At 44.1% G+C, this 18072-nt stretch overlaps 2 protein-coding genes across 5 annotated transcripts in view; one reads left to right on the forward strand and one right to left on the reverse strand.

Annotated features, from left to right (window-relative positions):
• Window positions 1–13094, reverse strand: part of slc36a1 (solute carrier family 36 member 1) — a 32558-nt gene extending 19464 nt beyond the window's left edge. For 2 of the 4 annotated variants that reach the window (XR_004204236.1, XR_004204237.1), the window contains exons 1-2: window positions 12440–12605; window positions 570–658 (exon numbers count right to left, since the gene is read on the reverse strand). The gene's annotated coding sequence lies outside the window, so the exon portion shown is untranslated. Of the gene's footprint in view, window positions 1–569; window positions 659–12439 lie in introns of all 4 variants that reach the window. The other 2 variants (XM_031797796.1, XM_031797797.1) reach the window with 2 other exon arrangements.
• Window positions 13060–17734, forward strand: LOC109865038 (copper transport protein ATOX1). Its single transcript, XM_020453153.2, has 4 exons — window positions 13060–13403; window positions 16634–16706; window positions 16981–17137; window positions 17271–17734. The coding sequence occupies exons 1-3, from the start codon at window positions 13395–13397 to the stop codon at window positions 17106–17108; spliced, it is 210 nt and encodes a 69-aa protein (XP_020308742.1). The 5' UTR covers window positions 13060–13394; the 3' UTR covers window positions 17109–17137; window positions 17271–17734.
• Window positions 17735–18072: the final 338 nt, after the last annotated feature.

Genomic DNA, 18072 nt, shown 5'->3' on the forward strand with positions numbered 1-18072 from the left:
ATGAACTGTAACTCAATAAAATCTTTGAAATTGTTGCATGTTGGGTTTTATATTTTTGTTCAGTGTACTAACGATACCAGGCCAAGTATCACGATATCGGTCAAGGAAATTCACACTTTTACTCAATGCAACATATTGAATTTAACTTCACTGGTCAGTGGTTAATAGAATCCTACATTGAATGGCTGATTGGCTCAGTCTACTCAGACTGGTCTGTGCAATTGGTTATAACAGGCGATGATACACGTGTGTCAACGTTGCTGAAATGATACACGTGTGTCAACGTTGCTGAAATGATATGTGTGTCAACATTGCTCACTCTGAAAGCCGCTCCAATGTAACAAAACAGTTTAAACAGAAGACTCATCAGGGTCTGCATCCCAGCTACCACATATACACTGATGCACTTCACTCTTGTATAATGAAAAGCAATTTTAAAAAATGCAATAAATGACTATTATTATAATTATTCTGCCTAATGTGAGTGATATTTGATATTTCAATATTTTAAAAACACATGAAATATTTTTAAGTGCAGATTAGTACAAAAATAACTAAGAACTTCTTACCCTGGTCTTTGGGAGTTGAATGTGGATTAATCAAAATAGGTGGTGTGTCTCTCCAGTCAGATGATGATATTGATGTTATGATGAATATGCTATAAGAGATCACAAAAAGATATCTTCTTTTTACCCTGGAAACATGTATTTTAATAGTCCAGATACTAGGCTTCATCATCGTCATCTCATTTCCTTATTTGGGTATGAAACTTTACCTGATATCCAAAAGTAGATCTGTTCACAGTCTAAGATGACCACCACCAACCACTGTCTCGGTTTACCTACAACTGTTTTCAAAAACCTCTCGTGTGTGTGTGTGTGTGTGTGTGAGAACCACCTTTACAGAAACCATCTCTCATAGGTCATATCTTTTCTCTCCAACCCCTGAGAAAAGTATGCGATTGTAAACCAGATATGGCCAATGAGAGATGGTTTCTGGGGGTTTATGTTGTGTAGACTGGAGAGACACACAGACACTTTTGGTTTTGCGTCCCTTTGATATTTTAAGCAGAGGCAAGCAGTTCCCTTTGCTGTAAAGCTGCCTGAGTGAGGGCTGGTAGGGAATGTGGCTGCCTGCTGGCTGAGTACAGCTGCCTGAGTGAGGGCTGGTAGGGAATGTGGCTGCCTGCTGGCTGAGTACAGCTGCCTGCTGGCTGAGTACAGCTGCCTGCTGGCTGAGTACAGCTGCCTGCTGGCTGAGTACAGCTGCCTGCTGGCTGAGTACAGCTGCCTGCTGGCTGAGTACAGCTGCCTGAGTGAGGGCTGGTAGGGAATGTGGCTGCCTGCTGGCTGAGTACAGCTGCCTGAGTGAGGGCTGGTAGGGAATGTGGCTGCCTGCTGGCTGAGTACAGCTGCCTGCTGGCTGAGTACAGCTGCCTGCTGGCTGAGTACAGCTGCCTGAGTGAGGGCTGGTAGGGAATGTGGCTGCCTGCTGGCTGAGTACAGCTGCCTGCTGGCTGAGTACAGCTGCCTGCTGGCTGAGTACAGCTGCCTGCTGGCTGAGTACAGCTGCCTGCTGGCTGAGTACAGCTGCCTGAGTGAGGGCTGGTAGGGAATGTGGCTGCCTGCTGGCTGAGTACAGCTGCCTGAGTGAGGGCTGGTAGGGAATGTGGCTGCCTGCTGGCTGAGTACAGCTGCCTGAGTGAGGGCTGGTAGGGAATGTGGCTGCCTGCTGGCTGAGTACAGCTGCCTGCTGGCTGAGTACAGCTGCCTGCTGGCTGAGTACAGCTGCCTGCTGGCTGAGTACAGCTGCCTGCTGGCTGAGTACAGCTGCCTGAGTGAGGGCTGGTAGGGAATGTGGCTGCCTGCTGGCTGAGTACAGCTGCCTGCTGGCTGAGTACAGCTGCCTGCTGGCTGAGTACAGCTGCCTGCTGGCTGAGTACAGCTGCCTGCTGGCTGAGTACAGCTGCCAGCTGGCTGAGTACAGCTGCCTGCGTACAGCTGCCAGCTGGCTGAGTACAGCTGCCTGCTGGCTGAGTACAGCTGCCTGCTGGCTGAGTACAGCTGCCTGCTGGCTGAGTACAGCTGCCTGAGTGAGGGCTGGTAGGGAATGTGGCTGCCTGCTGGCTGAGTACGGCTGCCTGCTGGCTGAGTACAGCTGCCTGCTGGCTGAGTACAGCTGCCTGAGTGAGGGCTGGTAGGGAATGTGGCTGCCTGCTGGCTGAGTACAGCTGCCTGCTGGCTGAGTACAGCTGCCTGCTGGCTGAGTACAGCTGCCTGCTGGCTGAGTACAGCTGCCTGCTGGCTGAGTACAGCTGCCTGCTGGCTGAGTACAGCTGCCTGCTGGCTGAGTACAGCTGCCTGCTGGCTGAGTACAGCTGCCTGCTGGCTGAGTACAGCTGCCTGCTGGCTGAGTACAGCTGCCTGAGTGAGGGCTGGTAGGGAATGTGGCTGCCTGCTGGCTGAGTACGGCTGCCTGCTGGCTGAGTACGGCTGCCTGCTGGCTGAGTACGGCTGCCTGCTGGCTGAGTACAGCTGCCTGAGTGAGGGCTGGTAGGGAATGTGGCTGCCTGCTGGCTGAGTACGGCTGCCTGCTGGCTGAGTACAGCTGCCTGCTGGCTGAGTACAGCTGCCTGCTGGCTGAGTACAGCTGCCTGCTGGCTGAGTACAGCTGCCTGCTGGCTGAGTACAGCTGCCTGCTGGCTGAGTACAGCTGCCAGCTGGCTGAGTACAGCTGCCAGCTGGCTGAGTACAGCTGCCAGCTGGCTGAGTACAGCTGCCAGCTGGCTGAGTACAGCTGCCAGCTGGCTGAGTACAGCTGCCTGAGTGAGGGCTGGTAGGGAATGTGGCTGCCTGCTGGCTGAGTACAGCTGCCCGCTGGCTGAGTACAGCTGCCAGCTGGCTGAGTACAGCTGCCAGCTGGCTGAGTACAGCTGCCAGCTGGCTGAGTACAGCTGCCAGCTGGCTGAGTACAGCTGCCAGCTGGCTGAGTACAGCTGCCAGCTGGCTGAGTACAGCTGCCACACGTGATAGAAGCACGAACGTGAATTGGTTATTATTGGACCGGCACATACAGCCAGCAGGTTCTTTCGATCGGTGAGGCTGAAAAAGTTAGTAGTATTATACGAAACGGGACTACGGTATTCTAAAATGTTTGGTATCATGATATTACCATTGTAGTGGTATACCATGCAACACTACTGCAAAGTCAGATGCTGACAGCAACTAGTTCAATGATATTACTGAACAGTCAGATGCTGACAGCAACTAGATCAATGATATTACTGAACAGTCAGATGCTGACTGCCTCTGCTGAACAACCTTGATATGACCATCGCTGTTCTGAAAAAGGCAACGAGGCAGGCTACATTCTGTTCCCCTGTTCTGAAAAAGGCAACGAGGCAGGCTACATTCTGTTCCCCTAAAAGTGTGACTTCTGATATTTTGTTGTCTCTCTTGGTTTTCACTTCCAATTTCTTTGTCAACATATGTTGGCCTATGTACATTACGTACCAATCCATCAGTTTCCTCCCTCAGGGGAGTGATGGACAGTAAGTTATTAGCAGCACAACGTGCTACCATGTGTGATGAAGAACTACTTAGACAAGTAGTAAGTAGTCAAGTGAGTTTTTAAAAATGGCTATTAAACCTAATCAATATTTATTATTTTTAGACAATCAAGTACAGTTCTTTTTCTTTCTGTTCCTTGTCAGAGGAGGAACATAGAAAATGATCTTGCATTGAAGATCCTTAGCTAGGAGATGATACCCTTCTTAGCTAGGAGATGATACCCTTCATAGCTAGGAGATGATACCCTTCATAGCTAGGAGATGATACCCTTCTTAGCTAGGAGATGATACCCTTCTTAGCTAGGAGACTATATTCATAGATCCAAACTTTTGACCTCTAACCTGTCGGCGTCATGAAGCAATACAATTTGCTGAATGTTGTAATTTATTTATTTACTTTGTTCCAGGTTATGATGAAATGCAAATAAGAAAATCACTTCTGACATGGAAAATGCACAGTTCTACAGATGATGCAATATAAACACAGAACTGGACCTTATAGACTCAGTTGTACAGACAGTTTAGGGGTTCAGCTCTGGGCTAGGCTCAACATATACACAAAAGTATGTGAACACCCCTTCAAATTAGTGGATTCGGCCATTTCAGCAACATCCTTTGCTGACAGGTGCATAAAATCAAGCACACCGCCATGCAATCTCCATAGCCAAACATTGGCAGTAGAATGGCCTTACTGAAGAGCTCAGTAACGTTCAACGAGACACTGTCATATGATGCCACCTTCCCAACGTCTAGGAGCAACAATGGCTCAGCCGCCAAGTGGTAGGCCACACAAGTTCACAGAACAGGACCGCCGAGTGCTGAAGTGTGTAGCTTGTATAAATCGTCTGTCCTCGGTTGCAACACTCACTCCCGAGTTCCAAACTGCCTCTGGAAGTAATGTTAGCACAAGAACTGTTCGTCGGGAGCTTCATGAAATGCGTTTCCATGGCCGAACAGCAGCATACAAGCCTAAGATCACCACGCGCAATGCCAAGCGTCGGCTGGACTGGTATAAAGCTTGCCGCCATTGGACTCTGGAGCAGTAGTAATGTGTTCTCTTGCATGATGAATCACACTTCACCATCTGGCAGAGGACGGACGAATCTGGGTTTGGTGGATGCCAGGAGAACGCTACCTGCACCAATGCATAGTAGTGCCAACCGTAAAGTTTGGTGGAAGAGAAATAATGGTCTGGTGCTGTTTTACATGGTTTGGGCCCCTTATTTCAAGTGAAGGGAACGCTATAGTATAGAATGACAATTTAGACAATTATGTGCTTCCAACTTTGTGGCCCTTTCCTGTTTCAGCATGACAATGCCACCGTGCACAAAGCGAGGCCCACACAGAAATGGTTTGTCGAGATCAGTGTGGAAGAACTTGACTGGCCTGCACAGAGCCCTGACTTCAACCCCATCGAACACCTTTGGGATAAAATGGAATGCCAAATAACGCCCAACGTCAGCGCCTTACCTCACTAATGTGCTAGTGGTAGAATGGAAGTCCCCACAGCAATGTTCCAACATCTAGTGGAAATCCTTCCCAGAAGAGTGGAGGTTGTTATAGCAGCAAAAGGGGGGGGGGGACCAACTCCATATTAATGCCCATCATTTTGGAATGAGATGTTCAACGAGCAGGTGTATTTTGGACAGATTTAGATGAGAGTGATACCTCTTGCTTTGCCTCTTCTCTGATAATATGCATGCCTACAAGTAAGACATTTTTCATTACGAGCTTAAAGGAAACATGCAACAATGACAAGCCTATTGTCTGACAGTTCAAAAGGCTATATCCTGTTATCAGTCCGCAAACCAAAAGGCTATATCCTGTTATCAGTCCGCAAACCAAAAGGCTATATCCTGTTATCAGTCAGCAAACCAAAAGGCTATATCCTGTTATCAGTCAGCAAACCAAAAGGCTATATCCTGTTATCAGTCCGCAAACCAAAAGGCTATATCCTGTTATCAGTCCGCAAACCAAAAGGCTATATCCTGTTATCAGTCCGCAACCCAAAAGGCTATATCCTGTTATTGAACATGCAACTCCTGTAATAAAGCCGCTAATAAAACTTAATTTTCATACATTTACCAAAAATGTAATTCGCGGAAAACACCCTTCTTAACCTAATGCGAGCAGTTGTGATAGAGATGAAAATCTCTGTTGGAATTTTAGAAAGAGGGGGAATATAATAGCAACAGCTAGCAGAGGTTGCTAATATGACTAGGATTGAGCCTTTGGCTTCTGGACAACGAAAGAACAGTATAAACCAGATAAGTAAAAAATAAAAGTAACAAATAATTAAAGAGCTTCAGTAAAATAACAACAGCGAGGCTATATACAGGGTATTACGGTACAGAGTCAATGTGGAGGCTATATACAGGGTATTACGGTACAGAGTCAATGTGGAGGCTATATACAGGGTATTACGGTACCGAGTCAATGTGGAGACTATATACAGGGTATTACGGTACAGAGTCAATGTGGAGGCTATATACAGGGTATTACGGTACAGAGTCAATGTGGAGGCTATATACAGGGTATTACGGTACAGAGTCAATGTGGAGGCTATATACAGGGGGTACTGGTACAGAGTCAATGTGGAGGCTATATACAGGGGGTACCGGTACAGAGTCAATGTGGAGGCTATATACAGGGTATTACGGTACAGAGTCAATGTGGAGGCTATATACAGGGGGTTACGGTACAGAGTCAATGTGGAGGCTATATACAGGGTGTTACGGTACAGAGTCAATGTGGAGGCTATATACAGGGTGTTACGGTACAGAGTCAATGTGGAGGCTATATACAGGGTATTACGGTACAGAGTCAATGTGGAGGCTATATACAGGGGGTACTGGTACAGAGTCAATGTGGAGGCTATATACAGGGTATTACGGTACCGAGTCAATGTGGAGACTATATACAGGGTATTACGGTACAGAGTCAATGTGGAGGCTATATACAGGGTATTACGGTACAGAGTCAATGTGGAGGCTATATACAGGGTATTACGGTACAGAGTCAATGTGGAGGCTATATACAGGGTATTACGGTACAGAGTCAATGTGGAGGCTATATACAGGGGGTACTGGTACAGAGTCAATGTGGAGGCTATATACAGGGTGTTACGGTACAGAGTCAATGTGGAGGCTATATACAGGGTATTACGGTACAGAGTCAATGTGGAGGCTATATACAGGGGGTACTGGTACAGAGTCAATGTGGAGGCTATATACAGGGTATTACGGTACAGAGTCAATGTGGAGGCTATATACAGGGTATTACGGTACAGAGTCAATGTGGAGGCTATATACAGGGTATTACGGTACAGAGTCAATGTGGAGGCTATATACAGGGTATTACGGTACAGAGTCAATGTGGAGGCTATATACAGGGTATTACGGTACAGAGTCAATGTGGAGGCTATATACAGGGTATTACGGTACAGAGTCAATGTGGAGGCTATATACAGGGTATTACGGTACAGAGTCAATGTGGAGGCTATATACAGGGGGTACTGGTACAGAGTCAATGTGGAGGCTATATACAGGGTGTTACGGTACAGAGTCAATGTGGAGGCTATATACAGGGTATTACGGTACAGAGTCAATGTGGAGGCTATATACAGGGGGTACTGGTACAGAGTCAATGTGGAGGCTATATACAGGGTATTACGGTACAGAGTCAATGTGGAGGCTATATACAGGGTATTACGGTACAGAGTCAATGTGGAGGCTATATACAGGGTATTACGGTACAGAGTCAATGTGGAGGCTATATACAGGGTATTACGGTACAGAGTCAATGTGGAGGCTATATACAGGGGGTACCGGTACAGAGTCAATGTGGAGGCTATATACAGGGTATTACGGTACAGAGTCAATGTGGAGGCTATATACAGGGGGTTACGGTACAGAGTCAATGTGGAGGCTATATACAGGGTGTTACGGTACAGAGTCAATGTGGAGGCTATATACAGGGTATTACGGTACAGAGTCAATGTGGAGGCTATATACAGGGGGTACTGGTACAGAGTCAATGTGGAGGCTATATACAGGGTATTACGGTACAGAGTCAATGTGGAGGCTATATACAGGGTATTACGGTACAGAGTCAATGTGGAGGCTATATACAGGGGGCACCGGTACAGAGTCAATGTGGAGGCTATATACAGGGGGTACCGGTACAGAGTCAATGTGGAGGCTATATACAGGGGTTACCGGTACAGAGTCAATGAGCAGGGGGTACAGGTTAGTCGAGGTAATATGTACAGTTGATGTCGGATGTTAACATACACCTTAGCCAAATACATTTAAACTCAGTTTCATAATTCCTGACATTTAATCCTAGTAACAAATCCCTGTCTTAGGTCAGTTAGGATCACCACTTTATTTTAAGAATGTGAAATGTCAGAATAATAGTAGAGAGAATGATTTATTTCAGCTTTGATTTATTTCATCACATTCCCAGTGGGTCAGAAGTTTACATTCACTCAATTAGTATTTGGTAGCATTGCCTTTACAATGTTTAACTTGGGTCAAATGTATCGGGTAGCCTTCCACAAGCTACCCACAATAAGTTGGGTGAATTTTGGCCCATTCCTCCTGACAGAGCTGGTGTAACCGAGTCAGGTTTGTAGGCCTCCTTGATTGCACACGCTTTTTCAGTTCTGCCCACACATTTTCCATAGGATTGAGGTCAGGGCTTCGTGATGGCCACTCCAATACCTTGACTTTGTTGTACTTAAGCCATTTTGCCACAACTTTGGAAGTATGCTTGGGGTCATTGTCCATTTGGAAGACCCATTTGCGACCAAGCGTTAATTAACTTCCTGACTGATGCCTTGAGATATTGCTTCAATATATCCACATAATTTTCCATCCTCATTATGCCATCTATATTGTGAAGTGCACCAGTCACTCCTGCAGCACCTCAACCACACAACATGATGCTGCCACCCCTGTGCTTCACGGTTGGGATGCTTTTTCCTCCAAACATAACAATGGTCATTATAGCCAAACAGTTATTTTTTTGTTTCATCAGACCAGAGGACAGCGGTTTTGGAGCAGTGGCTTCTTCCTTGCTGAGAGGCCTTTCAGGTTATGTCGATATCGGACTCGTTTTACTGTGGATATAGATACTTTTGTACCCGTTTCCTCCAGCATCTTCACAAGGTCCTTTGCTGTTCTGGGATTGATTTGCACTATTCACACCACTATTCACATTCTAGGAGAGAACGTGTCTCCTTCCTGAGTGGTATGACGGCTGCATGGTCCCATGGTGTTTATACTTGCGTACTATTGTTTGTACAGATGAACGTGGTACCTTCAGGCGTTTGGAAATTGCTCCCAAGGATGAACCAGACTTGTGGTGGTCTACGATTTTCCCATGATGTCAAGCAAAGAGGCAATGAATTGGAAGGTAGGCCTTGAAATACATCCAGAGGTACACCTCAAATTGACTCAAATTATGTCAATTAGCCTATCAGAAGCTTCTAAAGCCATGACATAATTTTCGAGAATTTTCCAAGCTGTTGAAAGGCACAGTCAAATTAGTGTATGTAAACTTCTGAGCCAATGGAATTGTGAAAAAGTGAAATAATCTGTCTGTAAATAATTGTTGGAACAATTACTTGTGTCATGCACAAAGTAGATGTTCTAACTGACTTGCCAAAACTATAGTTTGTTTTAACAAGAAATTTGTGGAGTGGTTGAAAAACTAGTTATTGACTTCTGACTTCAACTGTAGGTAGAATTAAAATGACTATGCAAAGATAATAAACAGAGAGTAGCAGTTGCATAAAGAGGGGGGGATGCAAATAGTCTGGGTAGATATTTGCTTAGCTGTAATAGGAGTCTTATGGCTTGGGGGGGTAGAAGCTGTTAAGAAGTCTTTTTGACCTAGACTTGGCACTCCGGTACTGTTGCTGTGCGGTAGCAGAGAGAACAGTCTATGACTACAAGTTTAACCAACTTGGATCTATTTGCTAGTTAACAAGGCTGAACAGTTGAAGTATGGCCACCTTTCTGTCTATCTCCGACTGTTTGAACAGCATACTAGACTGTCCACTTTGTTCAGATGTTGAAATCAAGTGGCCTACCACATTTCTCACAATGAGAATGAGTTGCCATATCCTTATATAAAACTGTGTTTTATGCTTTTTGCACATTTATAAAAATAGATTAGACAGCTAGTATAACAGTCTTTGGCTAAAATGCTGCTAGCGGTACGTGTTACCTCAATGCTGTGCTCGACAAACTGAGGATTCATTTCCCAAAATCAATGTTCATGGATACTCCCGTTGTAGTAGTGTTTACTCCGCACGTAATTTGAGGAGTTGAGACATAAAAAGGCTATCAGTAGAAAGGTCAACTTCTCCTCCATTACCGTAAAATTATTTCTCAAGAGTGGGACTAAAAATTAAATTAAATTAAAAAGAACTCATGTAAAATGTATACGGGTTCAGAACCTTTTTGAAACATCACAACTGGATGGTCTTCAGAGATAAGATGGGAGGGGTTGAGTGAGGCTGAATGAATGGGCCTAAAAACAAACAAACATAAAATGTATATAGTATGTATAAGCTGGAAGTAAAAGCCTAAAAGTTGTTGTCCATTAGTTTACTCCAATTAGGGGAGGGGTGGTTAGGGGAAAATAATATATATATATATATATTGTTGTTTAATCCGGGGGATTGGAAATGATGCAGACAATTACATTGATAGAAGCCACAATCTGCAATATTAAAGCTGATCTACCCCCTAAAAAGTTTTTTTTTTTAAAGGCTCAATGCAACACAGTCATGAAGAAGCCATGAAAATGCCTCTTCCCCCACAGGAGGCTGAAAAGATTCAGCATGGGCCTATGGATCATTATTAATAAGTTATAAATTAGTTAACCACTCGGACTATCTGTGTTGACCATTTTTGCAATACCTATTTTGAAATCAACATACGCTACTGTTTATTATCTATCCTGTTGCCTAGTCACTTTATCCCTACCTATATGTACATATCTACCTCAATGACCTAGTACCCCTGCACATGGACTCGGTACTGGCACCCTGTGTATAGGGCCAAGTTATTACGGACTCGGTACTGGTACCCTGTGTATAGGGCCAAGTTATTACGGACTCGGTACTGGTACCCTGTGTATAGGGCCAAGTTATTACGGACTCGGTACTGGTACCCTGTGTATAGGGCCAAGTTATTACGGACTCGGTACTGGTACCCTGTGTATAGGGCCAAGTTATTACGGACTCGGTACTGATACCCTGTGTATAGGGCCAAGTTATTACGGACTCGGTACTGGTACCCTGTGTACAGGGCCAAGTTATTACGGACTCGGTACTGGTACCCTGTGTATAGGGCCAAGTTATTACGGACTCGGTACTGGTACCCTGTGTATAGGGCCAAGTTATTACGGACTCGGTACTGATACCCTGTGTATAGGGCCATGTTATTACGGACTCGGTACTGATACCCTGTGTATAGGGCCAAGTTATTACGGACTCGGTACTGATACCCTGTGTATAGGGCCAAGTTATTACGGACTCGGTACTGATACCCTGTGTATAGGGCCAAGTTATTACGGACTCGGTACTGATACCCTGTGTATAGGGCCAAGTTATTACGGACTCGGTACTGATACCCTGTGTATAGGGCCAAGTTATTACGGACTCGGTACTGATACCCTGTGTATAGGGCCAAGTTATCTTTACTCATTGTGGATTTATTTCTATTTTTTTTTCTCTGTGTGTTCACCTTTAACTCTGCACTGTTGGAAAAGGACCCGTATGTAAGCGTTTCACTGTTAGTCTACACACCTGTTGCTGACGAGGCATGTGGCAAATAAAATGTGATTTGATTTTGTGAGTGGCAGGGGGAGGGGCTTGATGAGTGCGTGTGTAAACAGAGAGAAAGAGGCCAGAAGCTCTCAAAATAAGCATAATGCTTTTCTATGGGCTTGTCATCTACCCTCCCGCCTTCGGTACAATGACTCCCATTGTTAGGGTGCAGACGTGAACATCATTATATCCAGATCTCTGGTGTAAATGAGAAGGTGCACACAACACAGGAGTGAAGGAGACGAGACCAAAAACACAACAGGAGAACAAGCCGACATAAACACTCATTAAAAAAAACATCAAAAGAACTTGATTCTTGCGATACAGGCATTTGGAATATTGTGCAAAACAACATTAATTTGATATATCGCCCAGCCCTAGCTGAGATCTGGTGACAGGAACACACCTCTATTCTAGCACTTGCCAGTACATTGTTTGAAAACTGCATGGACATGCCATTAGCCTTTGCTTTACATCTGAATATAAACATGCCTGGATTAGCCTAAAATGTTGAAGTAACTGGTCCAGTATTTCGTCAGACGACATTACTCATTTATCTGGACATAATAAGGACATTCATTAATCAATTAATTAACAGAAGTACCTACGAAAGGGCTTTGGCACAGTAGCTGTCAGTTAGCTACTTACCCACAACTACCCACTTAATTTACTAGCTGACAACAACAAAAAAGCTATAGGTATAACGTTAGCCAGGTACTGCACTTTAGACCCAATTACCCCCCAAAAATTACATTCTGCAATTACTGCGTCCAAATTAGCACAGTCGACTGAAGTTATTATAATTTTACTGCAGTTTCAAAAAAAATTCAAAGACATGATTAGAAACCGTTCGGTTTGGAGCTGTATTTGTTATATGTGATCATTGTTTGATCACATATTACAGCTACATCACCTCCAGCTGGTTAACGTTAGTGGACAAAACATTAATCAGTTTGTTTTGCATGCTCCAATCGTGTCTAAGTAACGTTAGTTAGCAAGTTATATACGATTCATTCACGATAACTCACCTGTAAAGCGGTGATTCCTGCCTCGGTAGTGTTACATCAAAGGAGTTCGCTAGAGGGGCATCTCTTGGCAGAGCAGTATTTTTTTCCTACTATGCACGTCGATATTGTACTTGATGTGAGAGGAAAAGGCGATCTCTGTAGAAATACAAGCGAACTGCTAATGCTAGCTTTTTGAAGACCACTACCGGTACAAAGGTCGTTTGGTCACATGGTTTGGAAAAGGGTGCATGTCAGCTGACCAAATGTTGGATACTTGATTTTGTAGCTTGCTAGCTGTCTTGTTACGCAAACTATCTATTTCCATCAATACTAGCTAAGTCAATTATCGTTAGTCTGAAATGATGCCGATTGTTTGGCGTGAAACATCACCACAAACATTTAATTGGCCAAGTTGATACAAGCGTAAAAGCGCTGCGTGTTCGCCCATGGAAAAGACTGGGCTAGTCTTACATTTTTTTTGTTTATCTGAAAAATTTAAATCCGCGCCAGAATCTATCGATATTGTGACACCATGTGTCACTTTTTCGCGAACTCGGCCATTGTTTCATATTTGGTTTAATTGTAGCTGATTACTAAAAATAAAAAAAAGAATTCCAAAACGTTCCAGAATGATAAAACAACTTCCGCATTCCGGTGTGACATATTAAGGGATCTGGATAAGTTACCTGCAACAATGTAGCTATGGGGAAAAAATTACTTCTCCCAAAATAATTTAATTGTAAAGTGTTATGATTTTTTTTTTATATTCGTCAGTACAATTGTGCTCTCATCCCACTAACGTTATACATGTGAATTTTGCCTCAAAAATGCCAAGTTACTTTCACCAATATCTAGCAAAGTGTTGATGGTCCCTAACTTTGATGTCGCTAGCCCGGCAGCAACACATTCACTACCTAGTTATTCGTGCAAGCTTTGAAAGAGGCGAACGTCAATTGATCTTGAACTCAACCACAACATGACGACCGTAAGATGTGTTATTGTTACATTGTTAAGTAGCTAGCTGGTGCTGAGATTGCGGTGCTGTGATACATATACAGCCTGAAACTAATGCCTGCAAAATCGTGTAAATGTTCCTTACAGGCCAGAACGTTTAATACAATTATATTTACACGTAGTCTACCTGTTGTCTGTGCGGTTTGTCCTTGAGACAAAATATCCACAGGAAACGAACTAGTTTACCTGTAGCGAAATGCTTGTGCTTATAGTTCCGACAGTGCAGCAATATCTAATAAGTAATCTAACAATTACATAACATATACCCAAAACACACAAATCTAAGTAAGGAATGGGTCTAAGGCACTGCATCTCAGTGCTTGAGGCGTCACTATAGACACACTGGTTCGATTCCAGGCTGTATCACAACCGGCCGTGATTGAGACCCCCTAGGGCAGCGGACAGCGTCGTCCTGGTTTGGCCGGTGTAGGTCGTAATTGTAAATAAGAATTTGTTCTTAATTGACTTGCCTAGTTAAATAAAGGTTCAAATAAATAAATATATGTATATGTGGAGGAGCAATGTCAGAGCAGCATAGACTAAGATACAGTAGAATAGAATACAGTATATACATATGAAATGAGTAATGCAAGATATGTAAACATTATTAAAGTGACTAGTGTTCCATTTATTAAAGTGGCCAATGATTTCAAGTCTGTGTATGTAGGCTGCAGCCTATCTGTGCTAGTGATGGCTATTTAAAAGTCTGATGGCCTGAGATAGAAGCTGTTTTTCAGTCTCTCGGTCCCCGCTTTGATGCACCTGTACTGACCTCGCCTTCTGGATGATAGCGGGGTGAACAGGCAGTGGCTCGGGTGGTGGTTGTCCTTGATGATCTTTTTGGCCTTCCTGCGACATTGGGTGCTGTAGTTGTCATGGAGGGCAGGTAATTTGCCCCCTGTGATGCGTTGTTGCGCCTCCTTCACCACACTGTCTGTGTGGGTGGACCATTTCAGTTTTTTTGTGATGTGTACACCGAGGAACTTAACTTTCTACCTTCTCCACCGCTGTCCCGTCGATGTGGATGGGGGGATGCTCCCTCTGCTGTTTCCTGAAGTCCATGATCGTCTTTGTTTTGTTGATGTTGAGTGAGAGGTTGTTTTCGCGGCACCACACTCCCGTAACCCTCACCTCCTCCCTGTAGGCTGTCTCGTCGTTGTTGGTAATCAAGCCTACCACTGTAGTGTTGTCTGCAAACTTGATGATTGAATTGGAGGCGTGCGTGGCCACGCAGTCATGGGTGAACGGAATACAGAAGGGGGCTGAGCATGCACCCTTGTGGGGCCCCAGTGTTGAGGATCAGCGAAGTGGAGGTGTTGTTTCCTACCTTTGCCACCTGGGGGCGGCCCATCAGGAAGTCCAGGACCCAATTGCACATGGTGGAGTTCAGACCCAGGGCCTCAAGCTTAATTATGGTGTTGACCGTCTGGCCGTCTGGACCAGCAGCCTTGCGAGGGTTAACACATTTAAATGTCTTACTCACATTGGCCACAGAGAAGGAGAGCCCACAGTCCTTGGTAGCGGGCCGCCGTCAGTGGAGCTGTGTTATCCTCAAAGCGGGTGAAGAAGCTGTTTAGCTTGTCCAGGAGCAAGACGTTGGTGTCCGCGACATGGCTAATTTTCCTTTTGTAGTTCGTGATTGTCTGTAGACCCTGCCACATACGTCTCGTGTCTGAGCTGTTTTTCAGCGACAGGGTCTGGGAGATTAGTCAGGATCGAGGGAAAGATGAACGGAGCAAAGTACAGAGAGATCCTTGATGAAAACCTGCTCCATAGGTCTCAGGATCTCAGACTGGGGCGAAGGTTCACCTTCCAATAGGACAACGACCCTAAGCACACAACCAAGACAAAGCATGAGTAGCTTCGGGACCAGTCTCTAAATGACCTTGAGTGGCCCAGCCAGTGCCCGGACTTGAACCTGATCGAACACCTGGAAATAGCTGTGCAGCGACGTTCCCCATCCAACCTGACAGAGCTTGAGAAGATCTGCAGAGAAGAATGGGAGAAATTCCCCAAATACAGGTGTGCCAAGCTTGTAGCGTCATACCCAAGAAGACTCTAGGCTGTTTATCGCTGCCAAAGGTGTTTCAACAAAGTACTGAGTAAAGGGTCTGAATATTTCAGTTGTTTTATTTGTAATACATTTGCCCCAAAATTATATAAACCTGTTTTTGCTTTGTCATTATGGGTTATTGTGTTTTAGATTGATGAGGGGAAAATAAATATTTAATCAATTTTAGAATAAGTCTGTAACGTAACAAAATATGGCAAAAGTCAAGGGGTCAGAATACTTTCCAAATGCACTGTAGAAACTACAGAGTCAAAGCATTTATCCCAAGACCAATGCAGTGTGATCACTGTGAAGCTTTTGGTTACGTAGCAAGTGTTTGCAGAAGGGAGAAGACAAGATGTCCAAGTTGTGGGAAAGATCATGTCATGTGTTATAAAAGTGATGAAAATGTGACATGTTGTAACTGTGGAGGGAACCATGAAGCCACGTCTTTGGAATGCCCCACAAGAAGGAAAGACAATGAGGTGCCCAAAGACAGGGCTGTCCAGAGCATGTCATATGCAACAGATGTTAAAAGGGTTGAGGGTTTGAATGGTGCTCCTGAAGAGTCCATGGTGGTGGACACTTTCACTTCAGAGCCGAATATATTGATCAAAGTCACCTTGTCCGAGAGAGATTTACATGGGTATCAAAATGTCACTCCAGGGTAAGCCTACACGAAACACAGCCCTTATTTAAGTGTTTCAAAAATCCCTTATGGGGAAAATGAATGGTGGAAAAAACGATTGGAACCATTTCCCTGTTTGACCGCTAGATTTTATGGGTATTATGACATCACCACTGTGGGGCTCTATAGGTTAACAATACTTTCCTGTGGATATTTTGTCTCAAATTTCAAGCAGCTGAATAACAAATTAAACCGCACAGACAACCGATGTAGAGTAAGTTTAAATGTAATTTTATTCGACATTCTGGCTTGTAAGGAACATTTTTACATGATTTTTCAGGCTGTATATGCCAATTAATTGTGTATTACAGCCTGATTTTATTACAGCCTGATTTAATCAAACGAATACATAGCTAGCTAGCTTAGCTAGTCATTGCTTGCAAACTGGTTAGCTGTCCCATACTAGCATGAGAATGACACACAACCCCCGGAATATTAATCATTTTGTGAATTATTCCCACAGAAGCACGAATTCTTTGTGGACATGACATGTGAGGGATGCTCTGGGGCAGTCACCCGAGTCCTCAATAAACTGGGTGAGTAGCTAAATGTCACCCGAGTCCTCAATAAACTGGGTGAGTAGCTAAATGTCACCCGAGTCCTCAATAAACTGGGTGAGTAGCTAAATGTCACAGCAAATCCAGCTTTCTGGAACATCTGTTAAACAACACACACACAGGCTCACACACTTTGTTGAGAATGGTGTGCTTTGGTTTAGCTAAATTCAGCAAATATAGATTACTTGTGTCATATTGACTGGCTTGCTAAAATTGTTTTATTTTCTCTTTCTGTCTTATTTGTTGGCGTAAGGTGGTGTCCAATTTGAGATCGACCTCCCCAACAAGAAGGTTTTCATTGAGTCTGACAAGGACACGGACGTGCTTCTGGAAACACTTAAGAAGACTGGAAAGGAGGCTAACTACATCGGCCCCAAGTGACTTATCATCCTCTTTTCTCTATAGAACAGGTGAACTCTCTAAATATATTAAGTGACAGTCAATTCAATATTGAACAAACTTCCCATCCATCCCTACAGCTCCTTCCTCTTCTCACCATCGCAACCCGTTTAGCCTTATCGTGTCCTTGTTTCTGTGTGTTAGCTGTTGGTTGGTGCTGATATGAAGGATGATCATGAGAAGAAAGAACCCTGGCTGACATGTCTTCATGGACCACTGGAATGAGCTTGCACTGCCAAGCTGTCCACTTTCAGTAATTTAAGCACTATTATTGATGTGTCCCAAATGCCACTATAAAGGCCCAGGTTCCAAAGTAGGGCACTGTATATGGAATAGAGTACCCTTTAGGGAGGAATCCACTGTGAATATCCAGTGTGATTGATGCGCAGGATTAAATATATCATGTTATCTATATGGGTTAACTTTACCGCAGGGAAATGAAAGGATGTAAAGATCACTGTCTCTGCTTTGTCTTAATGAAAGCACCTATTGTAATTCACATTGATTTGGGGGGAACGGCAACCATCTTGTATTACGTTTTCCTTTCTCTGTCTGAATATTGTTCATGTTTACCCACATGTCAAATAAAAAAAAACAGTGATTCTAGACACCTGTCCTCTTATTTTTTATTTTCACACATAGTCAAAACTTCTGCGGAAGGCCGTCCTAAAGAGCTGTTTGTTATCCCAAGAAAATACGGCCTAATTTACCTAAGAAATAATAAAAACCAAATTGGTCCGCATACAAGTTCTGATGAGTAACATATTGTTTTAGTTTGGAGATGTCTTGCCAGATTGTATGATGTGACTGCCACTAGGTGGTAGTGTTTGTTCTTGGTTTAATTTGACAGGAGGATCCCTCCCCTTTTTCATCGATTGCGTGGAATTCGACTTCAGTTTCTTGCGCAATGTCATGTACCTTCAGCCGTGCAAATGCCAACATCAGC

The sequence above is a fragment of the Oncorhynchus kisutch genome, linkage group LG19, assembly GCF_002021735.2.
Source record: "Oncorhynchus kisutch isolate 150728-3 linkage group LG19, Okis_V2, whole genome shotgun sequence".
NCBI classification, from domain to species: Eukaryota; Metazoa; Chordata; class Actinopteri; order Salmoniformes; family Salmonidae; genus Oncorhynchus; species Oncorhynchus kisutch.

Bases quoted from the DNA above. Each gene is read 5' to 3' on its own strand.
- LOC109865038 (XM_020453153.2), top strand. The intron at 16,707-16,980 runs GTGAGTAGCTAA...TGTTGGCGTAAG, and splicing joins CCGAGTCCTCAATAAACTGG to GTGGTGTCCAATTTGAGATC.